General features: G+C 33.0%; 1 protein-coding gene across 1 annotated transcript in view; it reads left to right on the top strand.

Moving 5' to 3' along the window:
- The window catches only part of LOC149016017 (caffeic acid 3-O-methyltransferase-like), a 95,557-nt gene that overhangs the window by 70,670 nt on the left and 8,039 nt on the right, over nt 1-16,848 (top strand). The window contains 1 exon segment of the mRNA XM_089156651.1: nt 789-1,038. Within this exon segment, the coding sequence (XP_089012777.1) occupies nt 789-1,038 (250 nt within the window).

The raw sequence follows: 16,848 nt of genomic DNA, 5'->3' as shown, positions 1-16,848 counted from the left end.
TGATTTTGATATCATTTTTCTTCCATAAAACCAAAATATTTTCAAACTTTCAATAGTCATTAATTGCGACTCCCAAAGGAAACAAAAGGATAAAGGCCTTATAAAAAACAGAAATCGATGTCATCTTCACATGAATAAAGATCAACTCTTGTTCATGTTCATATCTCAGCGTTGAAACTTATCCAACTATTACATGGAATAAAACCAGCCGACCAATTGTGCTTACAACAAAGCTTGAACTCTTCCCTGTGAGTGACAAAAGCAATATGACCAGTTCAGAATCCACAGCCAAGAACTCTACTGAAGAGGAAGATTGCTTATTTGCAATGAAAATTGCAAATTCTTCGGTCCTACCCATGGAACTAAGAGCTGCAATTGAGCTTGATCTACTAGAGATCATAGACAAGGTTGGGGCTGCAGGTAACTTCCTCTCCCCGTTACAGATTGCTTCTCATCAATTCCCACCCAAAACCCAGATGCTCCTGTCATGATCGATCGGATACTTCGCCTTCTCTCGAGTTTCTCAATCTCATCATGTTCTCTAGTCACTGAAGAGAATGGTCAAGTCACAAGATTGTATAGCTTAGCACCGGTGAGCAAGTTCCTTGTAAGCAATCAACAAGAAGTTTCATTATCTCCCTTTGCATTCATGTAACAAGAAAAGGCCTTAAATTGAAAGTTGGTTAGTATTTATTATTCTTCTTCTACTCATGATAAGGGTGAGCAGCAACTGACTTTAAATGGCCCTTCCCATTGAATTGTTGAATTGGGTTGTTATGATTCTGTAGGTACCATGTAAAAGATGCAGTTCTTGAAGGAGGAACTCCATTTCAGAAGGCCCATGGGATGCCCGTTTTTAGTTATCTTGCCAAAGATCCTATATTTAACAAGGTCTTCAACACAGCTATGTACAATGCCAGTATGATCACTATGAAGAAGCTCCTTGAGGCTTATAAAGGGTTTGAGGGACTAAAAGAGATAGTTGATGTTGGTGGTGGGTATGGAGTCACTCTAAACCTGATCATTTCTAAGTAGTAAGTACCCAACAATCAAGGGAATTAACTTTGACTTGCCTCATGTGATAAAAGCTAGCTGCACCATCCTATCCTGGTAAGAAAGCAACCATACTTATCTCAATATATAGTCAACAATTAGCTCTTAATCTTAGGTTTTCTGAGTTGAACTTGGTGGTTTATTGTAAAACCTCAATTGACCTCTTCATTGAAAACCAGGTCTGTAGCTGTACTTTTTCACCTTCTTCATAGCGAAAACCAGTGATGAAGAGTCAATACTTGTTTGCTTTTGTTTTCATTTTGTTGCTTAATTTGCCAACAACTAATATGATCATCTATTTTCAGGGGTTGAGCATGTTGAAGGAGATATGTTTGTCAGAGTTCCCAGAGGAGAAGCAATCTTTGTGAAGGTGACATTTTTTTTGGTTTCAAATATATATAAACTTGCATGCTTTGGTTCTAATAATATTATTGAAAGAACATCAAACAAATCAGTTTTCATTCAAATACTGTCAAGAACGGAAACAACAATAGATCAATGGATCAATTTTTCATACAGTGTTTAACGAGTAAAAACATAAGGTTGATGGAAAGATGAAATCCCAATTCATATACTACCTTCAAGACAAGAGGCAACCTTAAGGTTTTCCCAAAAATGGATTTAACCATGTTCATTTATCATTTATCATACATCTAAAGTCTGATTTCTGAGCTAACAAAATTATTTGCAGTGGTTGGTTCATAGTGTTAATGATGAGAAATGCCCGAAATTGCCGAAGAATTTCCTGGGAAGCACTACCAGACAGTGGAAAAGTAATTGCTGTTGAGTCTCTGCTTCCTGAAGCACCGGACAGCACTCTCCTATCTCATAATGTCTTCCAGATGGATCTTACGATGTTGGCCCAACCAGGAGGAAAAGAGAGGACAGAAAGAGAATTTAAAACTTTGGCTCAAGAAGCTGGATTTGCAGGTCTAAGGATTGCTTGTCAAGTCTAGATCTACTCAATCCTTGAATTCTATAAATAGATAATAGGTAGGATTGAATAAACACAAGATCATATTCTGGGTATGCATATATATTGTTATGGATAAAGATAATCAAGGTTTTCTGTTTTATATATCGTGTGATCTATGCAACCACCCAGTTTGAAGCTTGACCCACTCCCAGGGAAAACAGAAATGGATGTCATCTTCACAGGACTAGAAGTCAAGCCTTGTTCATGTTTGTATCTCAGCAGTCAAGCTTTATCCAACCATTACGTTGAATAAAACCAGCGAAGCAGTTGAGCCTATAACAAAACTTGATCTAACTGTTCCCTGTGAGAAACAAAAGCAAGATGAGCAGTGCAGGATCCCCAGCCAAGAACTCTGATGAAGAGGAAGATTGTTTATTTCCAATATGTTATGCAATAGAGGTCGACGAGCAGTTTAAGAGAAAAGAAAGATAAATTGGGTAGTGTTGTAAATGTAACAGGGGTATTTCTGTCATTTACTTGTAATTAGGATAGGGTGTGTCTTATGTGTTTGTTAGAGGGGCAGTTTGGTCCTTTCAGCTCCATTGTGTGCTATCATCATATTTGGGGGTTTTAGGTTTATGCTGTTACAACATGATACACACTCTCTCTCTTCTCTCTCGTTCTCCTTTGGTTCTTGCTCTTCCTCTGTTGAGTGGTGGTTTCGGTTGGTATACCTTTGTGTTGATCTTGCTCTTGTGACTTGGCTCTAATGGTGGTTGAATAGCACTTGCTATTGAGGCGTGAAGACACTTGCTGTGGTGTTCTTGGATCTATGCTAGTGAGAGGTTGAAGCTACGATTCTTCTACAGGTTTCAGGTGTAGTTGTTCCTAGTCTTGTTGTTTACCTTTCATGTCCATGTATAGAGTTCCTATCTCAAGATCTTAGGGCTGTAACCTTACCTTTGCTATTGGATAGTTGCATTGCTTGATGAATTCACTACTCATCCTTGGATGTAGGTCATTGGACCGAACCAAGTATATCTGGTGTCTTGTTCTCTTTCTTTCTTTCTTGTGTTGTTTCCGCTGCAATTAGGTGCTTTACTTAACAATTTTGGCACCAAAGCTTAAGATTCGGTTCTGGACTTGATCTGTAACTCATTGTTTGATCTTGTTTGCTTCAATCGAAGGTCTCTTTGTATGTTTCTAGTTGATTTGCATTGTTAGAATTGCTGTTTACAATCTTCCTAATCATTCGGTTACTGTTTATACCTAAACTCTAACCTTGACCGAAACCCTAGTTTAGGGTTTACTCAAATTGATTGAGGGCTTTTGTTTATATATCTAATTAACATTGTTTGCATATGAATCCCCTTGTTTATTGATTGAAATAGCAATCCAATTTGGTTGTCTGATTGATATAGTGGTTCGGCCCTAGAGTTTCTTGAAATAAAATTGGGGCTTTTATGTTTAATAGCTTAGATATATGAAATTGATGATTAGTTGGTGTTTATAATCGAATAGAATTTGTTTTGAATTTTTAGATTATAAACTGTATACAGTTTGCAATTTTCTGATTTTCTAGTTATTGCATACTGTTGAATTATACTTTGTTATTATTAAACTTGATTTATATTCTGTTGTTCATCATTAATTTGTTACTTAACTTCTTGAATTAGTTCTAATATTTTCTGATTGTTATAATTTCAGAAGTTGTTTGATTAAAATCTGAAATTGATTAAGTTGTAAATATCTAAAGTGTTACTATTTTGATTTGTTAGATAAATTCTAACTGTTATTTCTTTATTCTTCTATCATGGCCCCAACCCGATATGAATTGGAAAAATTTGATGGTAAGGGTGATTTTATGGTATGGAAAAATAGAAATGCATGCCATTCTAGTTCAGAATAGATGCCATAAGGCATTGAAGGTAGATAAAGAGGTTTCTAAAATTTCTAAGGAAGGTAAAGAGGCTTCTTCATCTATGGCTGAAGAAGAAAGGGAAGATATGCAAGAACTTTGCTATAGCACTATAATTTTGCACTTGAATAACACTGTAATGAGAAGAGTAAGATATTGTAAGACTGCAGCCCAGGTTTGGCTAAACTTGAACAACTTTATATGGTTGCATCTGTTCCTAATGTTACCTTATTGAAAGAACAATTGTTTAGTTTTAAAATAGATGGTTCTAAGAGTCTTACTGATAATGTAGAGGAATTCTATAAATTGTCATATGATTTGGCTGATTTAGATGAGGAATTATCTGATAATACCCTTGCTGTCCTATTATTAAATTCTTTGTCTGATTCTCATGTTGGTGTTAAGAATACTATTAAATTGGTAGAAAATCTATAACCCTTGATGATGTGATGGAAGCATTGAAAATTAGGGATATAGAGTTGAAAATTGAGAAGAAGGGAAAGCATGTGAGTGAGGGTTTGTATGTCAATTCTGAAAATAGAAGTATTTATGAAACCAAGAAGAAGTTCAATAATAATAAGAAAAAGAAGAAGTTTGTTGCAAAGAATGGTAATGCAAGTACAAATCAAAATTTTAATGGAAAGTTTAATAATAAATGAATCTATTATTATTGTAAGAAAGAATGACATATTAGAAAGTATTGTAGAGGGAGGCTTCAAAAGAAGCAAAATGAGTATGGAAATGAGAGAATGTAAGCTACACATGTGGCTGATGTGACTAGTGATGCACTAGTGGTGTCCCCTTGTAGTGATCATGATGCTTGGATCTTAGATTCAGACTATACTTTCCATATGATTCCTAGAAGGGAGTGGTTTATCACTTTTGAGTCCATTAAAGGTGGTAAGGTGTTAATGGGAAATGATCATGCATGTGATGTTGTGGGGATTGGATCTATTAGACTAAGAATGAATGATGAGACTGTTAGAGATTTAGAAAAGGTGAGACATGTACCTGGACTTAGGAGAAACCTGTTGTCCTCGAGTTAGCTTGATTCTAGGGGTTTTCATTACACCTCTAGTGATGGTTCTCTTAAGGTTATGAGGGGTAGTAGTGTTGTACTAACTGCTGATTTGAAATGTGGTTTTAGGGGCTGCATCAGTCTCTAGTGGGGTTATTAGTGAGGTGGAGCTTTGGCATAGGAGATTAGGTCACATTAGTAGTAAGGGTCTTGGATACTTGTATAAAAATAGTCAAATAAGCCTTAAGAAGTTCAGCCCTTTGACTTTTTGTGATGTGTGTGCCATGGGTAAGCTCCATAAGACTAAATTTTCTCATTCTTTATATAAGACCTCTCATGTACTTGAATATATACATTTTGATTTGTAGGGAAATCCAAATGTGTCTTTGTCTCTTTCAGGTGCCCAATATTTCTTGTCTATTATTGATGATTATTCTAGAAAGACTTAGCTATATTTTCTTAGAGATAAGTTGTTGTCTTTGATAAATTTTTAGAATGGAAAGTCTTGGTTGAAAATCAAACTGAGAAGAAAGTCAAGAAACTTAAGACTGATAATGGCCTTGAATTTGTGAATGAAAAGTTTTTGATTTTTTATAAGGAACATGGAATAACTAGACATAGAACATGCACATATACTCCTCAGTAGAATGGAGTGGTGAGAAGATGAATAGGACAAGCATTGATAGAGTTAGGTGCATGTTGATTGAATCTGGCCTAAGTAAGAAATTTTGGGTTAAAGCTGCCAGAACAGCTTGTTATGTCATAAATAAATCTCCTTGTTCCTCAATTGCCTTTGGTTGTGTTTGTTTTGTTTATCAAAGTAAGGGTAAATTAGAGCTTAGGGGTAGGAAGTGTGTCTTCCTAGGGTATCATTTAGGAGTTAGAGGATATAGACTTTGGTGTTTACAAGAAAAGAAGATTGTAATTAATATAGATGTTAAGTTCAATGAACTTGAATTTCTAAAAATTGATTCATTTAGTGTTAGACCTAACTCCCATGATCTAGATAAGACTACATTTGAGGTGGAGTTAGGGGATAAATCTAAATCTGAATTTGATGAATCTGATCCAATTGTTGTGGATGATGATTTAGAAGCTGGTGGTTCTTTGGAAGTTAAAGAGGAGCTAGAAGATGAGGATCTATTAGATGGTTATTTATTGGCTAGAGATAGGTCTAAAAGAGAGATTAAGAGGCCTTCTAGATATGCTAATATGTGTGAATCTAATTCTGGTCCAAATCTGATTTCTTATGCTCTTAATGTGGCTGACTAACTTGAGGGATGTGAGCCTAGGACCTATAAAGAGTCTCTTGAATGTGGGGACAGCAAGCATTGGCTTGTTGCCATGAAAGATGAAATGAAATCTTTGATGAAAAATCAGACTTAGACTCTTGTGAATAGACCCAAAGGAAAGAAGTTAATTGGTTGCATGTAAGTGGGTTTATAAATTTAAGGTTGGTATTCCTGGTGTAGAACAGCCAAGATATAAGGTACGATTAGTGGCTAAGAGTTATTCTCAGGTTGAGGGAATAGATTATAATGAAGTGTTTTCACCTGTTGTGAAACATACTTCTATTAGAGTGCTTCTTGCCCTTGCTGCTATCTTTGATCTTGAACTTGAACAATTGGATGTTAAAACTGCATTCTTGAATGGTAAGTTGGATGAGCAAATATATATGGTTCAGCTTTAAGGCTTTGTTGTTAAGGGGAGTGAGACTAAGGTCTGTTTGTTGTTGAGGTATTTATATGGCTTAAAACAATCACCTAGGCAATGGTATAAAAGATTTGATGAATTCATGCTCAAGAATAGATTTAAGAGAAGCTATTATGATAATTGTGTTTATTATTGTGAGTTTAGTCCTAATTCTTTCATTTATCTCTTGCTTTATGTTGATGACATGCTTATTGCATCAAAGGATAAATTTCAGATTTGTAAACTTAAGTCTATGTTGAAATCTGAATTTGAAATGAAAGATATAAGGACTGCTAAAAGGATTCTTGGCATTGATATTCATAGGGATAGGCCTAGTGGTATTTTGACATTGTCTCAAGTTGGTTCTATTCATAAACTTGTTAATAAGTTTGGACATGATAATATTAGGATTGTTAATACTCCTCTTGGTGCTCATTTTAAGTTTAGAATGGATTCTAATGCTGGTGTACTTGATAGATCATATCAAGAATGTATAGGTAGCCTCATGTATTCTATGGTTTGTTGTAGACCTGATATTGTTTATTCGGTTGGTTTTGTTTGTAGATACATGAATAGGCCTTGTGATTCACATTGGGATGCAGTTATGTGATTGTTGAGATATCTGAAAAATTTTGCATCTTATAAGGTTGTTTATGATATTCTTGTGTCAATAAGCTTAACATTATTGTGACTCTAATTTTGCTGCTGATTTGGATAAAAGAAGATCCATAACTGAGTATTTGTTTAATGTTGGTGGGAATCTGGTGAGTTGAAAGTCCACACTCCAACATGTGGTGGTACTTTCAACCACTGAGGTTGAGTATATCGCCTTGTCTTAAGCTGTTAAGGAATACATGTGGCTTAAGGGACTTCTAGGGGAGCTTGGTTTTCATGATTTGCATTCTCTTGTTTATTGTGATTCCCAGAGTGTTTTGTGTCTTGCTAAGAACAATGTGTATCATGAAAGAACAAAGCATGTTGATGTAAAACCGCACTTTATTAGAGATATAATTGTTAAGGGCTTCTTCGATGTGTGTAAGATAGATGCTTCTATTAACCCTGCAGATATTATGACTAAAGTAGTACCTGTTGATAAGTTTAAATATGCTTTAAACTTGTTAAAGTTATTATCTCTATAGTTTGTTTTACATTTCTTTTTATATTTATTTGATGGGTTTGTGTTGACTCTCAGGTTTATGCAATATCAAAAAAGCAGAGTCAAGGTGGAGAATGTTGTATATGTAATAGGGGTATTTCTGTCATTTCCTTGTAATTAGGATAGGGTGTGTCTTATGTGTTTGTTAGAGGGGCAATTTGGTCCTTTCAGCTCCATTGTGTGTTACCATCATATTTAGGGGTTTTAGGGTTATGTTGTTATAACACGATACACACTCTCTCTCTCTTCTCTCTCATTCTCCTCTGGTTCTTGCTCTTCCTCTGTTGAGTAGTGGTTTCGGTTGGTATGCCCTAGTGTTGATCTTGCTCTTGTGACTTGGCTCTCATGGTGGTTGAATAGCACTTGCTATTGAGGCGTGAAGACACTTGTTGTGGTGTTCTTGGATCTGTGCTGGTGAGAGGTTGAAGCTACGATTCTTCTACAAGTTTCAGGTGTAGTTGTTTCTAGTCTTGTTGTTTACCTTTCATGTCCATATATAGAGTTCTAATCTCAAGATCTTAGGGCTGTAACCTTACCTTTGCTATTGGATGATTGCATTGCTTGATGAGTTCACTACTCATCCTTGGATGTAGGTCATTTAATCAAACCAAGTACATCTGGTATCTTGTTCTCTTTCTTTCTTTCTTTCTTGTGTTGTTTCCGCTACAATTATGTGCTTTACTTAACAGGTAGTTTAGAGTAAAATATCAGTTGGGCAAGAACACTTAGCATTAAATTAGAGATTTGATAATTTTTTTTTAAAATAACATTCTTTTGAGTAAAAGTATCAAAAAATAAAAATCTTACTAGGTAAATCTTTTTTGAAATCAGTAGATCAGGAAAAGTTTCCTTTAAAAAAATCTATGGGGTGTGGATTAGGAGGGTCTTGACTGTTCTCAACTATCCTTTACATACATAATAGGGGTGGAGTCTACCTGTAAATTAAAAAAAAAATCAAAAGTAAAAATCATCCCAACTATATAGTTCAAAACCATCAAGGAAGCACATTTGATCTTCTCCCCTAACGGGGAGCTAGTCCGGACTCTCACCTAATATCTTTTATGTGCATTCCATTGCGAGAGAATTATATCCAATGGCAGGAGCTACATGTTTTGGGTCGAAACTAATTTATTATCCTCCACCTTACCGGAAAAAGATACACGAGTTTCTTCAGCATTGAAAGGTTGCTTCTAGAGAAGATGAAAGAAGAGTAAGGGAGATGAGCAGCTGGCATCTTTCTTTCTTCTTTTTTTAAGGTTGCTTTTTCATAATCTCCTGAATAAAGAAGCTTTCTTTTAACTAAAAAATTATTATTGAATAATGAGTACAAAAGATTTGTGTTTTAGTTTTGACGGTTCACTTTTCTCGCATTTAATTTCTTTAATCCCCATTGCTGCACGAAAGATTTCTTTGAACATTCTCCAATAAAAAGTCCTTAATAGCTCGTATTCAATGGAGTTTACTCTATTAGCAAAAAATTATTACTTGGGGATGGAGCTCATTAGGGTATGCCCTCCCACCTTTCCAATTTTTTGAATTTTTTTTTTCCTTTAATGTTTTGAAATCTTTTTAAGGAGATATTTCTGCTTCTCTTTTCATATGTGAAATGCCACCGATTGCCCCACATTCTAAATGAAAAAATAATTTTAAGGGTAAAGATAATAGATTGAAAGATCATTGTGTTTTGTGGCTTTTTACAAGTTCTTGTTTTAAAAAAAAAACTAATATAGATGTTAAATTAATATTTGTGTTATAAATAATATTTATTATGGATGTCCATTACCCCAAAGAGATTGTACTTCCAATTGAAGATCTCAATTACCTCAGGATGCAATATTGGTGAAGATCACAACCATCTCATTACACAATATTGGCAATCAATATTTCCATTCTATGCACCTTCTATCTTGGGCGTCAATCTATCTTTCCATATCAAGAATATCTTATTGTGTGCAAGAATCATATATTGTATTTCCATATCAGAGTAGATGCTCCTTCTACTATAAATATGTAATGCACTCAACTGAATGAATCAGTTCTGATTGAACTCATCTTGTCTTTCTTTTTTGTATCTAATATATTTTCTCTTTATTTTATAACACGTTATCAGCACGATTCCCCTCGAAGAACGAATCCGCTCGAAGTATTGTGTTTTGAGAAGAAAGACAGCAGACTATGTATCATTATGTTTTCTATTCCAAAGTGAAAAAGAATGATCGACCTCCTTGCACGTTTTTGTAAACAATGGAGTTTACCTTGTCTATCTTGAAATGTAAGTGCATCATGATAAAAAGGTATGTGTTTTATTGAATCTAAGAATCAATCAAATAAAAAGATATTATGTTGCTTTAACGATTGTGGTTTTATTTATTGTATATAGTGGTTGCTAACTTTGCACTACAAATATTGTTAAATGCATCTGAAGTTGCAAGATTTGAAACTGTAAATGAATACAGTCTTACAGATGCACATGAAGTTGCAAGATTTGAAACTGTAAATAAGTACAGTTCTGCAGATGCACTTGAAGTTGCAAGATTTGAAACTGTAAATGAATACAGTTCTGCAGATGCACATGAAGTTGCAAGATTTGAAACTGTAAATAAATACAGTTCCGCAGGTGTATATGAAGTTGCAAAATTTGAAACTGCAAGATTTGAAACTGTAAATAAATACAGTTCTGTAGTTTTTGAAATTAATTCTCTTTTGAAATTATAAGGAGAAAATATTATTCATGAAAATATCCCAGCAAATTTTCAAGTTTCAGATTTGTTGTTACAATAGTAATATCGTAAAAGGAGTTTTAAGAAATACTCTGAATGGACTATTAATGAAAAATCATGAAGCTCGTCTTATTGGTTTTGTTCCATTCCCTGAAGTGAATGCAACAATTCATGATATGCCTGAAAGAAGGCAAAATTAAAATTATGGTCATGACTGTGGAAGAAGATGAGACAAAAGACGGAATAATTATCGTCATCATTATGGAAATAAATAAGAGAATAATAAGGATTCTCAATATAACAATTCAAGAAGTGAAGATAATATTTCTTACCAATGTGGTATGAAAGCTATTAGACATGTATCTGTCATACTCCACAATATTTAATTAAGTTTTGTCAATCCTTAATTAAAGAAATAAAAATAATGTGGAGATAAATTGGATTTTTTAAAATCATGATACTTGAGCAATTTTTGCCTATTAAAGTGATGATTTTGATGGTCTCACAGATACTACACATCTAGATGCTACAAACTATTTTGAAGATAATAGTTAAAGATTTGATTATGTAATTCTTTTCTCTTCAAATCTCATCTCATATGTTAGTTTATCTTAAATTTAATCTTTTTCTTCTATAATTTTTTTATTGACTTTCTATATATCTTTTAATATATTTTGTTTCATTTTGATGAAGAATGTGAATATTCTCTTATATGCTGTGACGCATATTATACTGAGAGAAAAATATACATATTTCTCTTATTTGATGATGCGGAAGCCAATGTTCATATAAAATCGGTAGTACAACATTGATTGGAAGCTCCGAAAGAGCTAATCTATTATTATCTGGGAGATAAAATTGGTTATAAATAATTTATTATTTTGTAGTAAGTCTCAAAGAAACTTATTAAGTTTCAAAGCTATTTGCCAAAATTATTATCAGATTGAGACTACAAATAATGGTATAAGTAAATATCTATACAAAGTTATTAGATATTTCTCCCAATTTGTACTACACGAATATCGCATGGTTGAAACACATACTTGGGTAAACCAAATGAACATTGATTCTAATAATTTTATTATTTGGCATGACCGGTTGGACCATACCGGATCAAGTATGATGCCAAAAATTATTGAAAATTCAATTGCATCCATTGAAGAACCAGAAGATTCTTCAATTAAGTGAATTTTCTTGTATTGTTTGTTCTCAAGAAATATTTATTATTAAATATTCACCAGCTAAAGTTGAGATTGAACATTCTACGTTTTTAAAACGTATAAAGGGTGAAATGTATGGGCCCATTCACCCATCATGTGGACCATTCAGATAATATATGATTTTAATAGATGCATCTATAAAGTGGTCACATGTATGTTCATTATGAACTCGCAATTTGGTGTTTGCGAGATTGTTTGCTCAAATAATGAGATTAAGAGCATAATTTATGAATTATAAGATAAAGACAGTTTGTCTTGATAATGCTGGTGAATTTACATCTCAGGCTTTATTATTATTGTATAACAACTGAGATCACAGTTGAATAGCTTGTTACTCATGTTTATATCCAAAATGGTTTGGTAAAATTATTTATTAATTGTCTCCAATTAATTGCTAAACCATTGTTTATGAAAACAAAGCATCATTTGTACGCATCAGGCCAAAAGGTTGTCATAAATTCTCCCTATTACAATTGGCTTATGGTCAGAAGCCAAATATTTCTCATCTTAAAATTTTTGGATGTACAGCTTACGTTCCAATTGCTCCACCACAGCGCACAAAGATGAATCCCAAAATAAAGTTAGGAATATATGTTGGATATAAATCTCCTTATATAATTCAATATATTGCTAAGGATAGGAGATTTATTTAATGCAATACTTGCTGAGTATTATTTTGATGAATTAGTTTTTCCAACATGAGGGGGAGAGAATAAACAGTTGGAAAAAGAGATTGATTGTATGCATTATCATTATCTCATTAGATCCTCAGATCGAGCTCGTGAACTTGAAGTTCAAAGGATAATGCAATAAATATTATAAATCAACGCGCCGATTTAGTCGACCTGCTAAGAGTTACTAAATCTCATATTCTAGCTGTAAATGCTCCAATTAGAATTGATGTCCCAGCAGAACAATCTATCAGTGCAACTGAAATTAAACCACGTTTAAAACGTGGAAGATTAATCGGTTCCAAGGATAAAATCCTAGAAAAATAAAGGAGCAAATGATCAAGATGGTCATAAATGGAGACAATTGATTATGAAAATCCTGAAGACATAACTTTCTATGAAAGCCCAGAAGAGATTCAGGTACCTGAAAATAATGAAGAGATCTCCATTAGTTATGTCATTGCAGGAAAAATATGGAACCGGAAAGATATAGTTGTCGACAACATTTTTGCATATTATGTTATTGTTGAAATAATACATCAAGACGAGGATCTTTAACATAAATTTGTTGATGAATATAAATCAAGAAATGATTGGCCAAAATGTAGAGACGCAATTCAAGTAGAATTGAATTCGCTTGAAAATTAAAGTTTTTGGACCTGTAGTCCAACATCTGAAGGTATAAAGCCAGTGGGATACAATTGAGTTTTCTGCGAAAAATGAAATGAGAAAAATAATGAAACTGTGATATATAAAGCATGAATTATGGCACAAGAATTTTTGCGAGATGCTGGCATTGATTACATGGAAACATGTTCTTTTGTGGTGGATGCAATCACCTTCAGATATCTTATTAACTCGGCAAGATATGAAAATTTTGACATGCGTCTAATGGATATTATTACAGCCAATTTATATGGCTCACTCGAGTGTGAAATATATATGAAAATCCCTGAAGGATTCAAAATGACTGAAGCATATAAAAATTCCTAGGAAGTTTGTTCAATAAGGCTTCAAAGATTATCAAGGCATATATGGTAATCTCCTTAGTGGATATTTACTAAATGAAAAGCATAAAAATGATCTAATTTATTATTGTGCCTTATTAAAGGAAATGGATCTAATTTTAGTAAGTATATATGATGATGATTTAAATATCATCGAAACTCCTGAAGAGTTTCCAAAAGCAGTAGATTATTTGAAAAAGTTGAAATGAAAATCTTGAAAAGACAATGTTTTGTCTTGATTTGTAAATTGAGCATTTGACGAATGAAATATTCGTTCATCAATCAACTTATATAGAGAATATTTTGAAGCGATTTTATCTAGATAAAATACATCCATTGAGTACCCCAATGGTTGTAAGATCGCTCAATATAAAGAAAGATTCATTTCGATCCCAAGAAAATAGTGAAAAATTTCTTGGTCATAAAGTACCATACTTAGTGCAATTGGGGCATTAATGTATTTTGCTAATAGTATAAGACCAGATATAGCATTTTCTATAAGTGTATTAGCAAGATTTATCTCTTCTCCAATACGAAGACACTGAAATGTTATAAAACATATATTTCAGTATATTCGAGAAATTATTGACATGATATTATTTTATGAATGTGGATATCAACTTACTAGTTTTGCAGATGCAGGATATTTATCTGATCTACATAAAACTAGATCTCAAACATGCTATTTATTTTCAAGTGAATGTTAGCTATTTTATATTTGGTTAAGATCAATGATACAACACATTCATGAAGCATGCAGTCTTCTACTAGAAGAAGGAGTTTCAACAATATTATATGAAGATTATGTTGCATGCAAAGCTCAATTGAAGGGATGATACATCAAAGAAGATAGAACGAAGCATATTTCACCGAAATTCTTCTTCACTCTTGATCTTCAATGAAATGGTGAAATATATGTTCATTGAATTCGTTCAAGTGATAACTTGACAGGTTTATTTATTGAGGCGTTGCCTACTTCAAATGTTGAGAAGTTGGTATATGATAATGGAATGTACGTATTCAAAGATACTCAATGATGTTATCATCAGGGGGAGTAAAATACGTGCTGCACTCTTTTTCCCTTAACCAAGGTTTTGTCCCACTGGGTTTTCCTGGTAAGGTTTTTAATGAGGCAGCTACCAATACGTATTATTTAGATATGTATACTCTTTTTCCTTCACTAAGATTTTTTTCCCACAGGGTTTTTCTTTTTTTCCCACATGGTTTTTCTTAGTAAGGTTTTAACGAGGTACATTATCTATTGATGGACATCCAAGGGGGAGTGTTATAAATAATATTTATTATGGATGTCCATTACCCCAAAGAGATTGTACTTCCAATTGAAGATCTCAATTACCTCAGGATGCAATATTGGTGAAGATCACAACCATCTCATTACACAATATTGGCAATTAATATTTCCATTCTATGCACCTTCTATCTTGGGCGGCAATCTATCTTTCCATATCAAGAATATCTTATTGTGTGCAAGAATCATATATTATATTTCCATATCAGAGTAGATGTTCCTTCTACTATAAATATGTAATGCACTCAACTGAATGAATCAGTTCTGATTGAACTCATCTTGTCTTTCTTTTTTGTATCTAATATATTTTCTCTTTATTTTATAACAATTTGATAGTTTTTTATAATTTTTTTTTTTTTTTTTTTTTTGGTGGGATGGGTTGGAGGGGAAGGGAGAATTTAAAGCTTTACATTAGGAGTGGGGACTATTACATATGCTAAAAGGACAATATAACCTATGATCTTTTGACTGAGAGGTGTCGGTCATTACCAACTGAGCTATCCTTCAATGATAAAATAGCTTATGGATGATTACTGTTGACCCATTTTATTTTGATTTTCGTACTATTTTATTCTCCATACTTTTAAAATTGCTAATCCAACCTTTAACTTTATTTATAATTACTAATGCCCCATTCCCGTTAAGGTCCGTTATTTTATTGATGATGTGACATCTATATATTTTTTCAAAATCCCAAAAATAACTCTGTAATTATCTTTTTACTTATTTATTCTTTTGTCAAGTTATAATACTACCATTAATTAACTATGGGAAAAAATTAACTTTAAATTCACTTTTCTTTTTTAAAAGAAACCACCGAATAAAGGAAAGATGTAATTAAATAAAACTTAAAAATATAAACTAAAATATTAAGAAATATCAAATTCAATTCAAAGTTGAAAATTGAAAATCACTTAATTATATGCTGACCATTATGTATGTTACCAAATTTTCTATCAATTAGCATCTTATATGCTAATTTTTTTGTAAAACTTCCATCATGGTGATTATGAAAAATTTATGAAATGCAAAAGTTTCAACAACCATAAGTATGTGGTCCCACCAAATCTAAAACTAATTCTAAAATATAAAATTTTAAGGATATAATTAACATTCAATATAAGTTTCTATAAATAAAGGTAATGTAATATTTTTTTATTTATTAATTTTAAGGGGAAAATAAACATTTCATATTTGATGTTAACAGTCACTTAACACCGTTAGAAATGAGGGGGGCAATAGTAATTTCACAAAGAAGGGGTATTGATTAGTAATAAAACCAAAGTATAAATGGGCAATAGTAATTATCCTAATAGCTTATTACCAAAAAAAATGATAAAATAGCAGAAATTTTATAACATCATTCACCTTTTGTCCCCTCTCAATGTTAAATCCTAGGTTTCGACCGTCTTATTAGTATAAGATTTTTTCTCCTCAAAATTAGGAAGTGGTATTTTAGAAAAACATAAATCATAGAATCTATGTAAGGAATAAAATATGGGTAATTTTCATATGGACCCCCTGAGGTTTGGTCCATGTCATTTTTAGTCCAATTTAAGTTTCCTTTTGCATATGGCTCCCCTGTGGTTTTAAGAAATGATTAAATAAGGACAATCTTGACAGAAACCGTTAGTTCAATAATTTTTATGACAAAAATACCATTGTGTCCTTTGAATTTTTTTTTATTTATTTTAGGTTTAATCTACTAAAATAGATATCTAAAATAAATCTGGAGCTTAAAAGAAATGAGTCAAAACGATCTAAAACAAAAACACTTCGATTGAAGGTGTTTCTTCTTTCCATTTCTTTTTTGGGGTTGATTTTCCTATTTCAGATCCAAGTGTGGTTCATGAAGCTCAGAAGAGAACTTTTTTTTTTTTTCAACGGTTGGGGGAAGATTGATTTTCTTGTTCAATACTAAATGGAGCTTCTGCAACTTGAAGCTCTTTTCTACTACTCTAGACAGAACAAAGAACCTAACGGTGTTCACTCCTATTTCAGGCCTTCTCAAGATTCACCCATCTTCGATCTCCCTTTTTTTCTTTGTACACGACCAAAAATTATTCGATAGACACGAGGTTCAAGAGACTTCGAGAAGAAAAACAAGATCGTTTTTTTCTTCCTTTTGCAGGTTGGTCCTCTCTTCCTCTACCTCACTGGCTATCTCT

The sequence above is a fragment of the Hakea prostrata genome, chromosome 5, assembly GCF_041222555.1.
Source record: "Hakea prostrata isolate BN-2017 chromosome 5, UWA_Hpros_2, whole genome shotgun sequence".
In the NCBI taxonomy this organism is placed as follows: domain Eukaryota; kingdom Viridiplantae; phylum Streptophyta; class Magnoliopsida; order Proteales; family Proteaceae; genus Hakea; species Hakea prostrata.
The sequence above is the reverse complement of the archived record's forward strand: the minus strand, read 5'-3'. Positions and strand labels throughout refer to the sequence as shown.